The 14233-nt window shown below is 51.9% G+C and overlaps 2 protein-coding genes across 6 annotated transcripts in view; both read right to left on the minus strand.

The window, feature by feature from the left end:
* Positions 1–1140: 1140 nt before the first annotated feature.
* On the minus strand, positions 1141–8979 carry LOC116947672 (MAD2L1-binding protein-like). The gene is made up of 2 exons (XM_032963671.2): positions 8599–8979; positions 1141–5137 (listed from the first exon to the last, which is right to left on the minus strand). The coding sequence occupies exons 1-2, from the start codon at positions 8749–8751 to the stop codon at positions 4622–4624; spliced, it is 669 nt and encodes a 222-aa protein (XP_032819562.1). The 5' UTR covers positions 8752–8979; the 3' UTR covers positions 1141–4621.
* Positions 8980–12291: 3312 nt separating this feature from the next.
* LOC116947660 (cullin-9-like) overlaps positions 12292–14233 on the minus strand; it is a 36533-nt gene continuing 34591 nt past the window's right edge. For 2 of the 5 annotated variants that reach the window (XM_032963640.2, XM_032963637.2), the window contains exons 41-43: positions 13802–13935; positions 13561–13661; positions 12292–13068 (exon numbers count right to left, since the gene is read on the minus strand). In XM_032963640.2, coding sequence (XP_032819531.2) covers positions 12843–13068; positions 13561–13661; positions 13802–13935 — 461 coding nt within the window. In that variant the 3' untranslated portion in view covers positions 12292–12842. Of the gene's footprint in view, positions 13110–13560; positions 13662–13801; positions 13936–14233 lie in introns of all 5 variants that reach the window. The other 3 variants (XM_032963639.2, XM_032963638.2, XM_032963641.2) reach the window with 3 other exon arrangements.

The raw sequence follows: 14233 nt of genomic DNA on the forward strand, positions 1-14233 counted from the left end.
CATGGTCTGTGGATTTAACACACGCTATGGGTTTGGTATGGTCTGTGGATTTAACACACGCTGTGGGTTGGGCATGGTCTGTGGATTTAACACACGCTACGGGTTGGGTATGGTCTGTGGATTTAACACACGCTATGGGTTGGGCATGGTCTGTGGATTGAACACACTGCATGGGTTAACCATGGTCTGTGGATTGAACACACTTCATGGGTTGAGCATGGTCTGTGGTTTGAACACAGGCTGTAGGGTGGGTATGGTCTGTAGATGTAATATGCTTTGGGTTTAGCAGCGACTGTAAAAACACGATTTAAAACTATGTTTTATTCTACCAGGTAAGGCCTACTGAGTTATATAGCTCTTTTTCAAAAGCCACCTGGACACAACTGATAGCTCAACGAAGCGGTGTATGTGGAAATTTATAGCACCCAAATACTAAAATTTAACACACACCAGGGATTGAGTATGGTCTGTGGATTTAACACACGCTATGGGTTGGGCATGGTCTGTGGATTTAACACACACCAGGGATTGAGTATGGTCTGTGGATTTAACACACGCTATGGGTTGGGCATGGTCTGTGGATTTAACACACGCTATGGGTTGGGCATGGTCTGTGGATTTAACACACACCAGGGATTGAGTATGGTCTGTGGATTTAACACATGCTATGGGTTGGGCATGGTCTGTGGATTTAACACAGGTCTGTGGATTTAACACACACCAGGGATTGAGTATGGTCTGTGGATTTAACACACGCTATGGGTTGGGCATGGTCTGTGGATTTAACACACACCAGGGATTGAGCATGGTCTGTGGATTTAACATACGTTGATTTTGCATGTTTTATGTTCTCTCGTAATTTCTTGCAGGCAAAGTAGCTGAAACGTCGAGATTCGTTTTTGCCGTTTCCAATTCGTACTGTATAAGAGCTTACTTGAAAGTATTCAGTAAAATACTCATTCACTGCAAAAGTTAATGAGCACCCCGCACGATGCGAACACATCAGCACTGGGGAGACAAAGGTGGCCGAGCATGGTGCTGGCTCCACCACCCCCTGGTTTCTCCGCGAACCCCGTAATAGGTGCTTGCTAACAGCATTTCCTCAACAATGCGTTTGATTTGTAGGGGGATTCTAGACGATTCGGTGTCAAAACATTTATTCACCTTCCACAAATTTGGCACCTATCCCTTGCATAGCCTCACACGGTATACTATCATGTACAACACGGTCACCCCATGTAAAAATAAAGTTGTGACTCTACATCAACATCAGCCATACCCCAGATCACACAGCACCACCACTCACTCCCTTTTCACAATCACGTAACGAGAGTCCAGCAGATTGCACAGGCTACAAACCGACGATATACACAGCAATTTCATAATTACAAAAGGCTTAAGGATTCAGGTTGACATACATTGACGCGGATGACCACGATTTAATTTCGAATTCCCCCTAAAGGCAGCATCTTGTGTAGAGTTGCTATATTTTTCACGATGAGACGTAAATGTGAAATATATTAAGATTATTGCGACATCAGTTTCCCGTAACTTGTAATTTCATAACTCCCACTGTGCTGTTGAGCTTGCTGTACTTCCAGTGCCGATTATTTTGTTTCCATCCATCAAAGTCAAAAGTCCTTCCAGTAGCGAGCACATCTCAGGGCTCGAAGGTCGCCTGCTGTGAGATAATGCACAGTGCAGGGCCCTTCCCTGTGCGGTTGGCAGACTGAGAGGTGTCGCATGGCCTGCCTCTCACCAGACAGCTCTCCGGCCGCGTGGATCACCACCATTTGGCCAGGTTGAATCTTGAGCTGCCAACTTGGGTGCGAAGTCGGTTCAAAGTTGTCCACGTGGTCCACCCCACCGCGACTGCTCCTGTGGGGCGTTGGTCTCGGGACCAAGGCGCTCAAGTCGCTTCTCTGCCACGTCTCCTCGAGTGTGGTCGCAGGCGTGTTGTTGTTGTTGTTAAAGTGCCTGCGTTGTTGTGAGGAAGCTCGTGCGCGACTTCAGGCACTTGACTGCAGCCGATTTGGTTGCGTAGAGGGTGTGTGATGTCTGTAGTTTGTCGCCTCCTCTCTGCTCGACTCGCCACGGCTCGCCAGATGTTTGGTGGCGCTATTCCAGCAAGAATGTAAAAGGTGTTGACATTCGTGGGTTGGAGGCACCACTTTAGCACATGGTCTATTTTGTTTGCATGGACCGATCGTTCCCAGTGGGAAGGCGCACTCTGTGCTGGAGTAGCATAAGGCAAGTGCCGATGTCTTTATTGCAGCTGTGCATGCTCCCCGTTTTGAGTTTACAAGTTGTGGATGATGTTGTTGCGGCAGCTGACTTTTCCTCGTGTTTTCTATGTGGGTCTTGAAGGAGTGTGTGTGGTCCAGGGTCACTCCAAGGTAGATGAAGTTGGTGCGGCGAGTCAGGGGAATGTCATTCTCGGTGACCTTTCACGTTTTTTTTACATCACCGTTATGACCGACCTGTCTTGCTTGGGTTTTGCCGGAGCTGGTTGGTGTCAGGGTGCTCAATTTTGGCGAAGTCTCCTGCTTGCGTTGCAATTATCAGGTTATCGGCATAGATGAAGCTGTATGTGGGTAGAAAGTTTGATCGTTTGTGTAGATCTTGAGGGGTATCAGAACACTTCCTTGTGGTAGTCCATTCCACTGCATTTTGCTCCAATAATTCAATCAGTGACAGAATTATTCCGACTCGGTGGTGGTACTTTGTCAGGCTGTAGATCTTTGAAAGGAGAATTATCTGGTTAACAAGTGGCATATGCTGCTGATAGGTTGACCAAGGCGACACCAGTAATTTGGTTGTTCTTGAAACCGTCTCCTATGTACTGGGTGAGGTTTAGCACTTGGCCAGTGCAGGACTTGCGCGGCTGGAAATCAGATTGTTCTGGAAAGAGTTGTTCCTCCAGTATAGGTGATTGCTGCTTCAAGATAAGTCTCTCAAAAAGTTTGAAGAGGTAGCAGAACAAGGACATTGGTCAGACGCTCTTAGGGTCAGATGGGTCTTTTCCTGGCTTTGGAAACGTGACAAGTCTTCCGTGTCTTGGGTATGAGCACAGAAATTTAACATTCTCAAGAGCCAATCCCTTGTTTTTAGTGCAACATTCTTTAACTGTTCAGTGCAGATGTCCGAATGCCTGCTGCCTTGACAGTCTTTATACCCTCGATGGCTTCCAGTGCCAATAAAGACCGGTAAACTCTTTCCACTGCAGTTCATCCAGCATGAGCCTATGAGTCTTGCAAACATTAAAACTTTTCAACATATAACATTCACCATGTATATGCTTTCGGTAAAATGAAAACAAAAACTATTAAATAAATGAACTATTAACATTATCATGAAAACCAGCACTGTTCAATTACTCTGCATGACATTTTGCAAAGCACCAATGTTGTGGGTAACGGCTACAAATTGACAACTTTTATGACAAAGTTTATCTCACAAAATAATCAGGAAATAACATTTTAAAAACCATAATCAGTATAGATTATCACAATGTGATGTTATTTTGGAAATGGATAGTGTTATTTCGTAATTGCTTATGCCTATAAAGTAGAGAAAATGGATATTATTCCCCACAAACTTTGTTACCAAAGCACATACTTTGCTTTTGAGGGGGGGGTCAACAATTTTCGGGAACCTTTTATATCAAATATTTACTCCCCAATTTCTTAACTCTTTAGACTTCTGCAAGCCTCTTATAATTTTGTTAGTGGAGAAATGGGCAAACGGCCCACCAGGCTTTCACAATAACTGAGTATCTGTGTATGTATATGTAATGCTTCCACAGAGTACTTTTTCGCTCGTCTTGATAAATTGGCCGCAGACATAGCAAAATGCGTCTGCCGGATGCTTGCAGCCTCTTGATGCCATCTCAGAAAAATGCAGATATGTATCCACTTAGGCAGCTGGAACTAAACTGAACTGGTGGGCTTAAGGCCCCTGTATTTATACTACTATTTATATTACTGGAAAGTTCCAGAATGTTCTAGAAGTTACTACAAGTTTACTCAGCACTGAATCTATCTGGAATGTTCTGGAAAATAAGATAATTTCTAAATATGACTCTCCTGGTCACAAAAGCAAAGTTTGTGGGGAATAATAGCCATTTTCTGTACTTTTGAGGCATAAGCAATTAGGAAATAACACTCACTACCCAGGAACAAAAAAAATTGTGTTATTGCAGACCTTGAATCGTACGATGTACTATAGTGTCCCCATACCCTGGACACCCTTGCAAGCACTATATTCCAGCTCGACTTCTCTGGCTTCCAACTGCCATGGGAACAACGGGGCAGCACATACCCGGACCCACACGAAGCACGCGAGTTGCAAACGCCCGATGCACAAGTTGCGAATCAGAGACTCTCCTGTGTGCAACTGCGGCTCCGAAATTAAAACCACGTAGCGCGTGAATTCGCACTGCCCCAAATATAAACGTGAGACTAGGCAATTTAATGGATAAATACGTTTACGGCAGAATCTTTAATAGTTGGTCTTGATTGACCGTAAGGAAGGAGATTCAGATATAATATTGAAATAAGTAATATTAAAATTTGCAGCATCCCTAGAATTTTGGCCTAGCTGGTCCCGTCCATCAGCCCCTCTAACCCTGGCCTGACCCACTGTCCAGGACGCCCTTGATGGCCACAGGGGCCTGGAACCACACGCAGTCGTCCTCGCATGGCTGGCCGAGGGCCGTGCCCAGCGGCTCCTCCAGGCTGTTGCTAAACGCGACGACGACCCTCCTCCCGCGGTTGGGCGGCTTGTAGTTGAGCTTGGGCTTGAACCAGTCGACGCCGCAGTCCCTGTGCGCCCACAGCAGCAGTGTGGCCGAGGTGACAGGCAGAGCGCGCGGCTCGCCAAACACATTCTGCACGAAGAGTGAGTGAAACACGTGGCGGCTGTAGCGAGCGTGGCACAGTGAATCGCCGCTGCCTCCCAGCGCCAGCTCGTGGAAGTCCAGCTCGTAGAGCTCAAGCGGCGACATGGGGCTCGGCCCTAGCAGGATGAGGACCCGGGGCACGTGCGACAGGGAGAAGAGCGTCTCCAGGTGGCCGCTCAGCTCGTGCAGGGCCGTCAGCATGCGTGCTTCTTGCCTTAACCTGGGGGGCACCTCTGCCTGCAGGGAAGAGGGGAGGGAGGCGTTCACACCAGGACGAAAGCCACGGTCTTCAGCCACCAACAGAACTGCTGCCCTGAGATGCAATTGCGGATATTACAAACATCACGTCCAGCATTATTACGTTGTGTCCCACGTCAATGTATCCACCTCTACCATCACCGTCACCACAAACTAGAGGCCGACCGAAATTCGGTTTGGGCGCCGAAAGTTGGCAAATGGCCTCTTTCGGCATAGTTTTGGTTTCGGCCGAAAGTAAATTTTTAACTTTCGGTCTGGTTTCGTTTTCGGCCGAAACCAGAAATTCAGTTTCGGTCGGCCTCTACCACAAACATCGCAACAGTCACCTGTCACACCATACTATCACCACCACTATATCCGGCACATATTATCCATCATCACATTAACCTCCACCATCACATTTAACATCAGCAGCAACATCGACTATCACCACATCCAACATTTAACTGCCACCTCGCCACCATCGCCACATTTACGAGTCCTTAAGAGATGCTGTAATTCAGCGACTGTACTCCATGGGTACAGCGTCATCTAGCACGTGAAGGACACCGGCCATAATGATAAAATGTATCTTTACTTTTTATAATCTCACTAGCTTGACTACCTGGCTTCGCCTGGGACGCCCGGCCGTCTTTGTCTCCCCAGTGGCGATGTTCACACACCACACAAGTTACTCGTTTGAGTCGACCTAGGGGAGGCCCAGGACAGGTTCAAATAATCGTGGTGGCCGTGAGCGGGAATCGAACTCGGGTCGCCGGGTTTGTAGCGCGGCGCGCTAACCACTACACTACAATGCGTTACGCTTCCACATGCGCGGGTCACATGACAGAACTGAAATCACAGCTCACTTGCCGTGCAAAAAATAAATGCATTATTGAGCTCCCCAACCCCCCTCCCAAAAATAAGAAAGTGTATTTTTATAATTTTTGCATGGTGTACAGTCTGGAAAGTACCCACATGGCAAATTTCAAGTTTGTTGCATGTCGGCAAGTACGCTAAACATTTCGAACAGACACACAATCACAACTTTGCCTTTTATATATATGGAGATTTATATTACTGTATAAACATCACCGAAATTATTAAAACCTTAATTTCATGTCGAATGTCGCCCGCTCGTGTCCGCCCTTCGCGTCCACAGCCGCTCCGCCTCCACATACGACCCGGGGTCAGGTCTAAACCAATCGGTGACCTTGCGCCCACACACCGAAACCCAAATTGCTGAACCCTCAAAGCCTACACCCCTGCACACTCCACCCGTGAACACTCCACCCCTGAACACTCAACCCCTGAACACTCCACCCCTGCACACGCCACCCCTGAACACTCCACCCCTGCACACTCCACCCCTGCACACTCCACCACTGAACACTCCACCCCTGCACACGCCACCCCTGAACACTCCACCCCTGAACACTCCACCCCTGCACACTCCACCCCTGCACACGCCACCCCTGCACACGCCACCCCTGAACACTCCACCCCTGAACACTCCACCCCTGCACACTCCACCCCTGCACACTCCACCCCTGAACACTCCACCCAGCACACTCCACCCCTGCAGACTCCACCCCAGCACACTCCACCCCTGAACACTCCACCCCTGAACACTCCACCCCTGAACACGCCACCCCTGCAGACTCCACCCCTGAACACTCCACCCTGCAGACTCCACCCCTGAACACTCCACCCTGTACACTCCACCCCTGAACACTCCACCCTGCACACTCCACCCCTGAACACTCCACCCTGCACACTCCACCCCTGAACACTCCACCCCTGCACACTCCACCCCTGAACACTCCACCCCTGCACACTCCACCCCTGCACACTCCACCCCTGAACACTCCACCCCTGAACACTCCACCCCTGAACACTCCACCCTGCACACTCCACCCCTGAACACTCCACCCTGCACACTCCACCCCTGAACACTCCACCCTGCACACTCCACCCCTGAACACTCCACCCCTGCACACTCCACCCCTGAACACTCCACCCCTGCACACTCCACCCCTGAACACTCCACCCCTGCACACTCCACCCCTGAACACTCCACCCTGCACACTCCACCCCTGAACACTCCACCCCTGAACACTCCACCCCTGAACACTCCACCCTGCAGACTCCACCCCTGAACACTCCACCCGTGAACACTCCACCCCTGAACACCCCACCCCTGCACACTCCACCCCTGAACACTCCACCCTGCACACTCCACCTCTGCAGACTCCACCCCTGAACACTCCACCCCTGAACACTCCACCCCTGAACACTCCACCCTGCACACTCCACCCCTTAACACTCCACCCCTGAACACTCCACCCCTGAACACTCCACCCTGAACACTCCACCCCTGAACACTCCACCCTGCACACTCCACCCCTGCAGACTCCACCCCTGAACACTCCACCCTGAACACTCCACCCCTGCACACTCCACCCTGCACACTCCACCCCTGCACACTCCACCCCTGCACACTCCACCCCTGCACACTCCACCCCTGAACACTCCACCCCTGAACACTCCACCCTGCACACTCCACCCCTGAACACTCCACCCCTGAACACTCCACCCCTGAACACGCCAACCCTGCAGACTCCACCCCTGAACACTCCACCCTGCACACTTCACCCCTGCAGACTCCACCCCTGCACACTCCACCCCTGAACACTCCACCCCTGAACACGCCACCCCTGCAGACTCCACCCCTGAACACTCCACCCTGCACACTCCACCCCTGAACACTCCACCCTGCACACTCCACCCCTGAACACCCCACCCTGCACACTCCACCCCTGAACACTCCACCCCTGCACACTCCACCCCTGAACACTCCACCCCTGCACACTCCACCCCTGAACACTCCACCCCTGCACACTCCACCCCTGAACACTCCACCCCTGAACACTCCACCCCTGAACACTCCACCCCTGAACACTCCACCCCTGAACACTCCACCCTGCAGACTCCACCCCTGAACACTCCACCCTGCACACTCCACCCCTGAACACTCCACCCCTGAACACTCCACCCTGCACACTCCACCCCTGAACACTCCACCCCTGAACACTCCACCCTGCACACTCCACCCCTGCACACTCCACCCCTGAACACTCCACCCTGCACACTCCACCCCTGAACACTCCACCCCTGAACACTCCACCCCTGAACACTCCACCCCTGCAGACTCCACCCCTGAACACTCCACCCTGAACACTCCACCCCTGAACACTCCACCCCTGAACACTCCACCCTGCACACTCCACCCCTGAACACTCCACCCCTGAACACTCCACCCCTGCAGACTCCACCCCTGAACACTCCACCCTGAACACTCCACCCCTGCACACTCCACCCCTGAACACTCCACCCCTGAACACTCCACCCTGAACACTCCACCCCTGAACACTCCACCCCCACCTCACCACTCCCCTCACCAGGTGGCTGTGGAAGTGCAGCAGCTGCGGGTAGGGAAGCGGCAGCTGGCCGCGCTGGTACAGGGCGTGAGCGAAGATCTCCCAGACCAGGGCGCCAAGGCTCCGCTGGCTCACGGCGCCGCGCACCGTCACCTCGCAGCGCCGCGCCGACATCGCCGCCGCCGCCGCCGCCACCGCCACTCTCCTCTCCTTCCTCCTCCTCCTCTCCTTCCTCCTCCTCTCTCCTCCTCTTCTTCCTCCTCTTCTTCTCACTCCCCTCGCTCGCCCGGCTCCGCTGGCCCGTTAGTCGTCTCCCAGTTAAACTGAACAGTTCAAAACGGCGTCACGTGGCCTACCCACCGGAAAAGGGCACGACGGGAAGAAGGGGCGCGGCTTAGGTGAGGGGAGGGGTTTGGTGAGGGGAGGGGTTTGGTGAGGGGAGGGGTTTGGTTGGGGGTTTGGTGAGGGGAGGGGTTTGGTGAGGGGAGGGGTTTGGTGAGGGGAGGGGTTTGGGTGAGGGGAGGGGTTTGGTGAGGGGAGGGGTTGGGTGAGGGGAGGGGTTTGGTGAGGGGATTGGTGAGGGGAGGGGTTTGGTGAGGGGAGGGGTTTGGTGAGGGGAGGGGTTTGGTTGGGGGTTTGGTGAGGGGAGGGGTTTGGTGAGGGGAGGGGTTTGGTGAGGGGAGGGGTTTGGTTGGGGGTTGGGTGAGGGGAGGGGTTTGGTGAGGGGAGGGGTTTGGTGAGGGGAGGGGTTTGGTGAAGGGAGGGGTTTGGTGAGGGGAGGGGTTTGGTGAGGGAAGGGGTTTGGTTGGGGGTTGGGTGAGGGGAGGGGTTTGGTGAGGGGAGGGGTTGGGTGAGGGGTTTGGTGAGGGGAGGGGTTTGGTGAGGGGAGGAGTTGGTTGGGGGGGTTTGAGGGGGGTGGTGAGGGGAGGGGTTTGGTTGGGGGTTTGGTGCGGGAGGGGTTTGGTGAGGGGAGGGGTTTGTTTGAGGGTTTGGTGAGGGGAGGGGTTGGTTGGGGGGGTTTGAGGGGGGTGGTGAGAGGCGTTGCGTGGAGAGGTAAGGGGGAATTTTGATTTAAAGCTTTCGTGACTGCAGTAATTCATATTCTTAGCTCTTTCGGTAAAGTCACGTTGAAGGGAAACAATAAAATAATAAAATATATACAAAACAATACAAATCCTCACGACGTTTCGACCATAACACAAACGGTCATCATCAGGTGTGAAAAGCAACGGCAAGAAACATTTGAAAGAAGTGCCGGCATTTATTTATTTATTTCTAAACGGTGTTTTATTTATTTAAAAAAAAACCAAAAAACCGTTAGCATCACGGGTAGCGATTTGGCAGTTTATTTAGAAGGACGAGTCCATCTATGTTCTGAAAAGAGGAGGGGGGAGACGAAAAATTAATGTTTGTTGTCTGAAAGAGCTAAGAATAGGTTAGCGGGAGTTGAGGGGAGGGGTTGGTTGGGGGGGTTTGAGGGGGGTCGTCAATGTAAACATGACTCCTTGTAAAAAAAGGTATCAGTTTTGTTGCCAGATAAAAGGGTAAAAAAAACAATTATCATATTTTGTTACTGGCAAATGAGGTTTCCAATGGTGTAAATGCTTACCCCGAGCTCTCATACTCTGATGGTGCATTGTCTTTGAGTTGTGCGCCTTTTGGCGTCTTCTGGTCCAACACCATGTGAGACGAGGCTCTAAAGAAAGCTGTCTCGGGTGTGGACCAATCAATTTTAAGGAGTGCCACATACATTATCAGAGTTGTTGTTTTGTTGTTTGCGTTCCGACCGCAGGTATTGTGGTCAATGTAAACATGACTCCTTGTAAAAAAAAGGTATCAGTTTTGTTGCCAGATAAAAGGGTAAAAAAACAATGATCATATTTTGTTACTGACAAATGAGGTTTCCAATGATGAGGTAAGGGGGAGTTGAGGGGAGGGGTTTGTGCATAGCCAGAGAGTCCTGCTAAGTTTTACTCATTACCAAACTCCTCCCTTCACCTCCCCTCCACTCCCTTCAATATTTTGATTTTTTTCCCCTGGATTTTCTGTTTGCACATGCACAAAGTCACTTTAAGATGTTTTCTTGTTCATGTTTTTTTGTTTGTTGCGGTTGCACCCGATTCAAGAGCCGAATGGCTCACAGGGCTATACCAAAATAAATGAAAACTATGAAACTCTCCCAACCCCTCAAACCCCTCCACCCCTCCAACCCTCCCCCTCGCCCCACCTAATCAACCCCTCCCACCCAGCCAGGGTTGGTGAATCATCGCACGCGAACGTTGCGCAACTCCCTTCCCGTGGGTGTCGGCAGTGAGCCCGTGCCCTGGCCCGCAAGGAGGCGCTACTGCAGAGCCAAGCTGTGGGCTCCACGGGCCCCACCTGCCTGGAAGGGCTTCTCCCCCCGTATGCTCGTTCCCTCCCAGATGTAAACGCTCATGAATTGGCCGATAACGCCTTCACCGGCTCAGCCTCTCGTCTGTGGTTCAGTTTCAGTCCAGTTTATTTTTTGGTATAGCCCTGTGAGCCATCCGGCTCTTGAATCGGGTGCAACCACAACAAACATAAAAAAACACAAAAACACGTGGTTCCTCCTCGCGCCCTCTCTCGGCAAGAGTGAATACTGCTCAGCGGCGCCTTACAAGTTGAAATGACTGTGGTATTAAAGGTCTCGAGTCGGTAAACATAGTAATAAATATATGCGTTGTGGAAGGCGTTGACGATGGGCTGGAGTTAGGGCATGCCTTTACAGGAGGTTAGGCTTGTGGTGAAAAGAGGACAGGGGTGATAGTTGTGAGGTCAGACCGAGTTTAGGGATGATTGTGGCGAGGTCATTTTATTACGCAGAATCTTTCGCACCGTACGTCGCCAAGCATGCTAATCGGAGGTGCTGGGGGAAAGACAATTGTGGTGAAGCGTTGAGAGGAGGTTAGATTGACGTGGGTCTGGCATTTGAGGTACGAAGGACTCGTCGCAATTTCTCAAGTGATTTATTTCTGCATTCCTGGCACTTGAGCTTTACTGAACAAAACAGAGGACGACACGCATTCATAGAGCGTGGTGATCGATTAAAAATATATCCTTCTGCAATGAAAACACTGCCATTACGTTTAGTAGAGGCAGTGGTACAAAAACCACATCTGCTTACACCAAAGCCCAAACAAGTTTCAAACACTATGGTGGCAGAATTCACACATTCGCACACAGCCATCACGTGACACCACGAGACCCTTGCACGGTAACCGAGCGTTGCGCTATCATTAGCAACACTGTGTAGCCAGGTAGTAAAACATGCCCCCTTGAGTACCCGATAAATACCGTAAATGCCTGCAGTGACCCATATATTTGCGGTCCCGTTGTGCGACGGGAAGTCTCGTGTCTGCGGACCCGTAAAATGACATCGCAGGCCTGACCATCTCCCTCCACTGTGATGGACGATCCTGGGCATGGGGATGAAGCTTAAGAACCATCCTGGGCATGAACCATCCTGGGCATGGGGATGAAGCTTAAGAACCATCACCATATATGCTGGTTCCAGATGCGTGCGTTAACCGTAAATAATTATGAGCCGTCCGTTTCATGGATGACATTAAAGATTTGCAACAGCCTTGCGCTATAGAAAAATAGCGTAAATAACAAATATTATTGGGATCATGACAAACTTGAGCCTAAGAAACACAGTAGCATGGTCCAGGAGTGAAACGACGGACACAGAGACCAACTCATCATATACTTTATTTTTTAAAATATTACACTTTAATGGTGTAAAATATTTAGCAATATTTCCAAACTTAAATTTTTGTTTCGGTTAAACTGTGCACGTTCTTTGATTCGTGTGTCCGTGGCCCTAGGGGCCAGGTGCAGCTGCATATCTCCGCACGTTCACAACAACAAGTGCATGGCTCAACAGAGCCAACACAAAAACTCAAAGCTGCAGCGAGTGCCCCTTCAACAGCAGGGCTCACACGGGCCTGCTGCTGAGCGCAGCGCGGGGCCATCCTAGCGATGGCTCGGGGCACGACGGGGCACGACGGGGATTCATCCCCCACGAGGAGCGGTCGGCAGAGCCGGGGAAACGGACACGAGCACGGGAAGTGTAAGAAGAAGCGCACGCAGGGCCGCCCCTGGGTGGCCATGGAATGGCTTGGGTCGTGCTGTGTGCGGATGGTGCAGTGCCGCGAGCGAGTGGTGCACGATGGCGCACGGTGGCGGTGAATGCGGCTGGTTGCAGTGGCGCGGATTGATTGTGGTGGCACGCGTGGTCATCTTTAGGAAAAGAAGTCATCCTCCTCGCCCGAGAACATCACGTCTCCATCCACATAGTCCGTGTCGTCCTCATCCTCGTCGTCCTCGTCCGTGAAGTCGTCCTCCGTGTCCTCGTACTCAAACTCAAACTGCTCGCGCCAAGTCTCGTCGTTCTCCCCCTCTTCGCCCGTCCCGTCGTCTCCTCCACCCTCTTCAGTCTCCGCCTCCGTGCCCCTGCTATCACGAAATCTCCACATCAACAATGCAAGCACGAGGGGGCAGTCCGCCGCCTGTGTGCGTGAGACTGGCGTGCGTCCAATTCACTCACAGCCCTCCCCACTCCACACTCAAGTTGCTGAGCACAGGCCCAAAGGCATAAAACGTCACATGGACAGAAACAAACAGCACTACCAACGTTCTAACAAATAACAGTTGACACTTTTCTTTAATTAAGTTATTATAAGAGCAGAAGAAAGTAGATAATGGGCGGGAATTCCAAAGTGGAACAGTGTGAGTGCAGCAAAATAAATGTTGCTACCTGCATTAGTGAGTGGGTGTATGAACAGATGAGTGTGTCATCTGCAGTATGATGTTTGAACACAGAATGAGATGCACGTCAGGCTGGTAGAACAAGTCCTCAACAATGGGTGGAGGAATCAACGAGTGAAGTTCGTGCGCACACTCCAAGTTTTAAGTCGCAAGTGAAGCCATCACTGCGCGTCTGTGTCGCAGGAAACGTACTCTATGGTGATGTTGATGTTTCTGTTCTCCGCGTTTGGGGCTGACTCCCCATCGCGGTCCATTGTCGCCGAGCCCTCGGCCTGCAGCCCGACTCGAAAATCCTGTGGCGTCACGCACAAAGCAGAGACATCCACGCAAGCCGAACAAACACGCGTGAAGCGGCCACAGCGGTCAGGAAGGGAACGGCGAGGAGGTGCGTGCGTGCCGTGGGGCGCGTGCCCCTGCGAGCGGGTGGCGGCACCTGTGTGGACGCGTGCAGAATCGCGAGCAGCCGCTCCTGGATGCGTCCGATGATGGTGCGGCCTAACGCCAGGTGCACCGGCTTGAGCAGTCGCACGCACCACGCCAACTCCGTACAATGCAGCAGCGACTTCTCTGTGCACAGCCAGCGTCGCGTCCGCACGGATCAGTGGCGTGCGCTTGCAATGGCCGTCGTCCACTAGGTCACCGCAACGGGGGTGCGCGCGCTCGTGTGACGCGCGTACCCCTACCGGGGCGGCACTCGGCTTCAAGCGCCCATGGGTGGGTTTACCAACCTTTTGCCAATACCGTGCTGGATGAAGGGCCCCACTTCCCCCACCCCCCCCCTCATGCCATGCCGGTCATGGGGGTGTGACGACTATACTTCATCACGCTAGTTAGTGTGGGTGGGTGATGCTGGCAGGGGGCCAGA

This window comes from Petromyzon marinus, chromosome 31 (genome assembly GCF_048934315.1).
Source record: "Petromyzon marinus isolate PM22_M1 ecotype Great Lakes invasive population chromosome 31, UKy_Petmar_22M1.pri1.0, whole genome shotgun sequence".
NCBI classification, from domain to species: domain Eukaryota; kingdom Metazoa; phylum Chordata; class Hyperoartia; order Petromyzontiformes; family Petromyzontidae; genus Petromyzon; species Petromyzon marinus.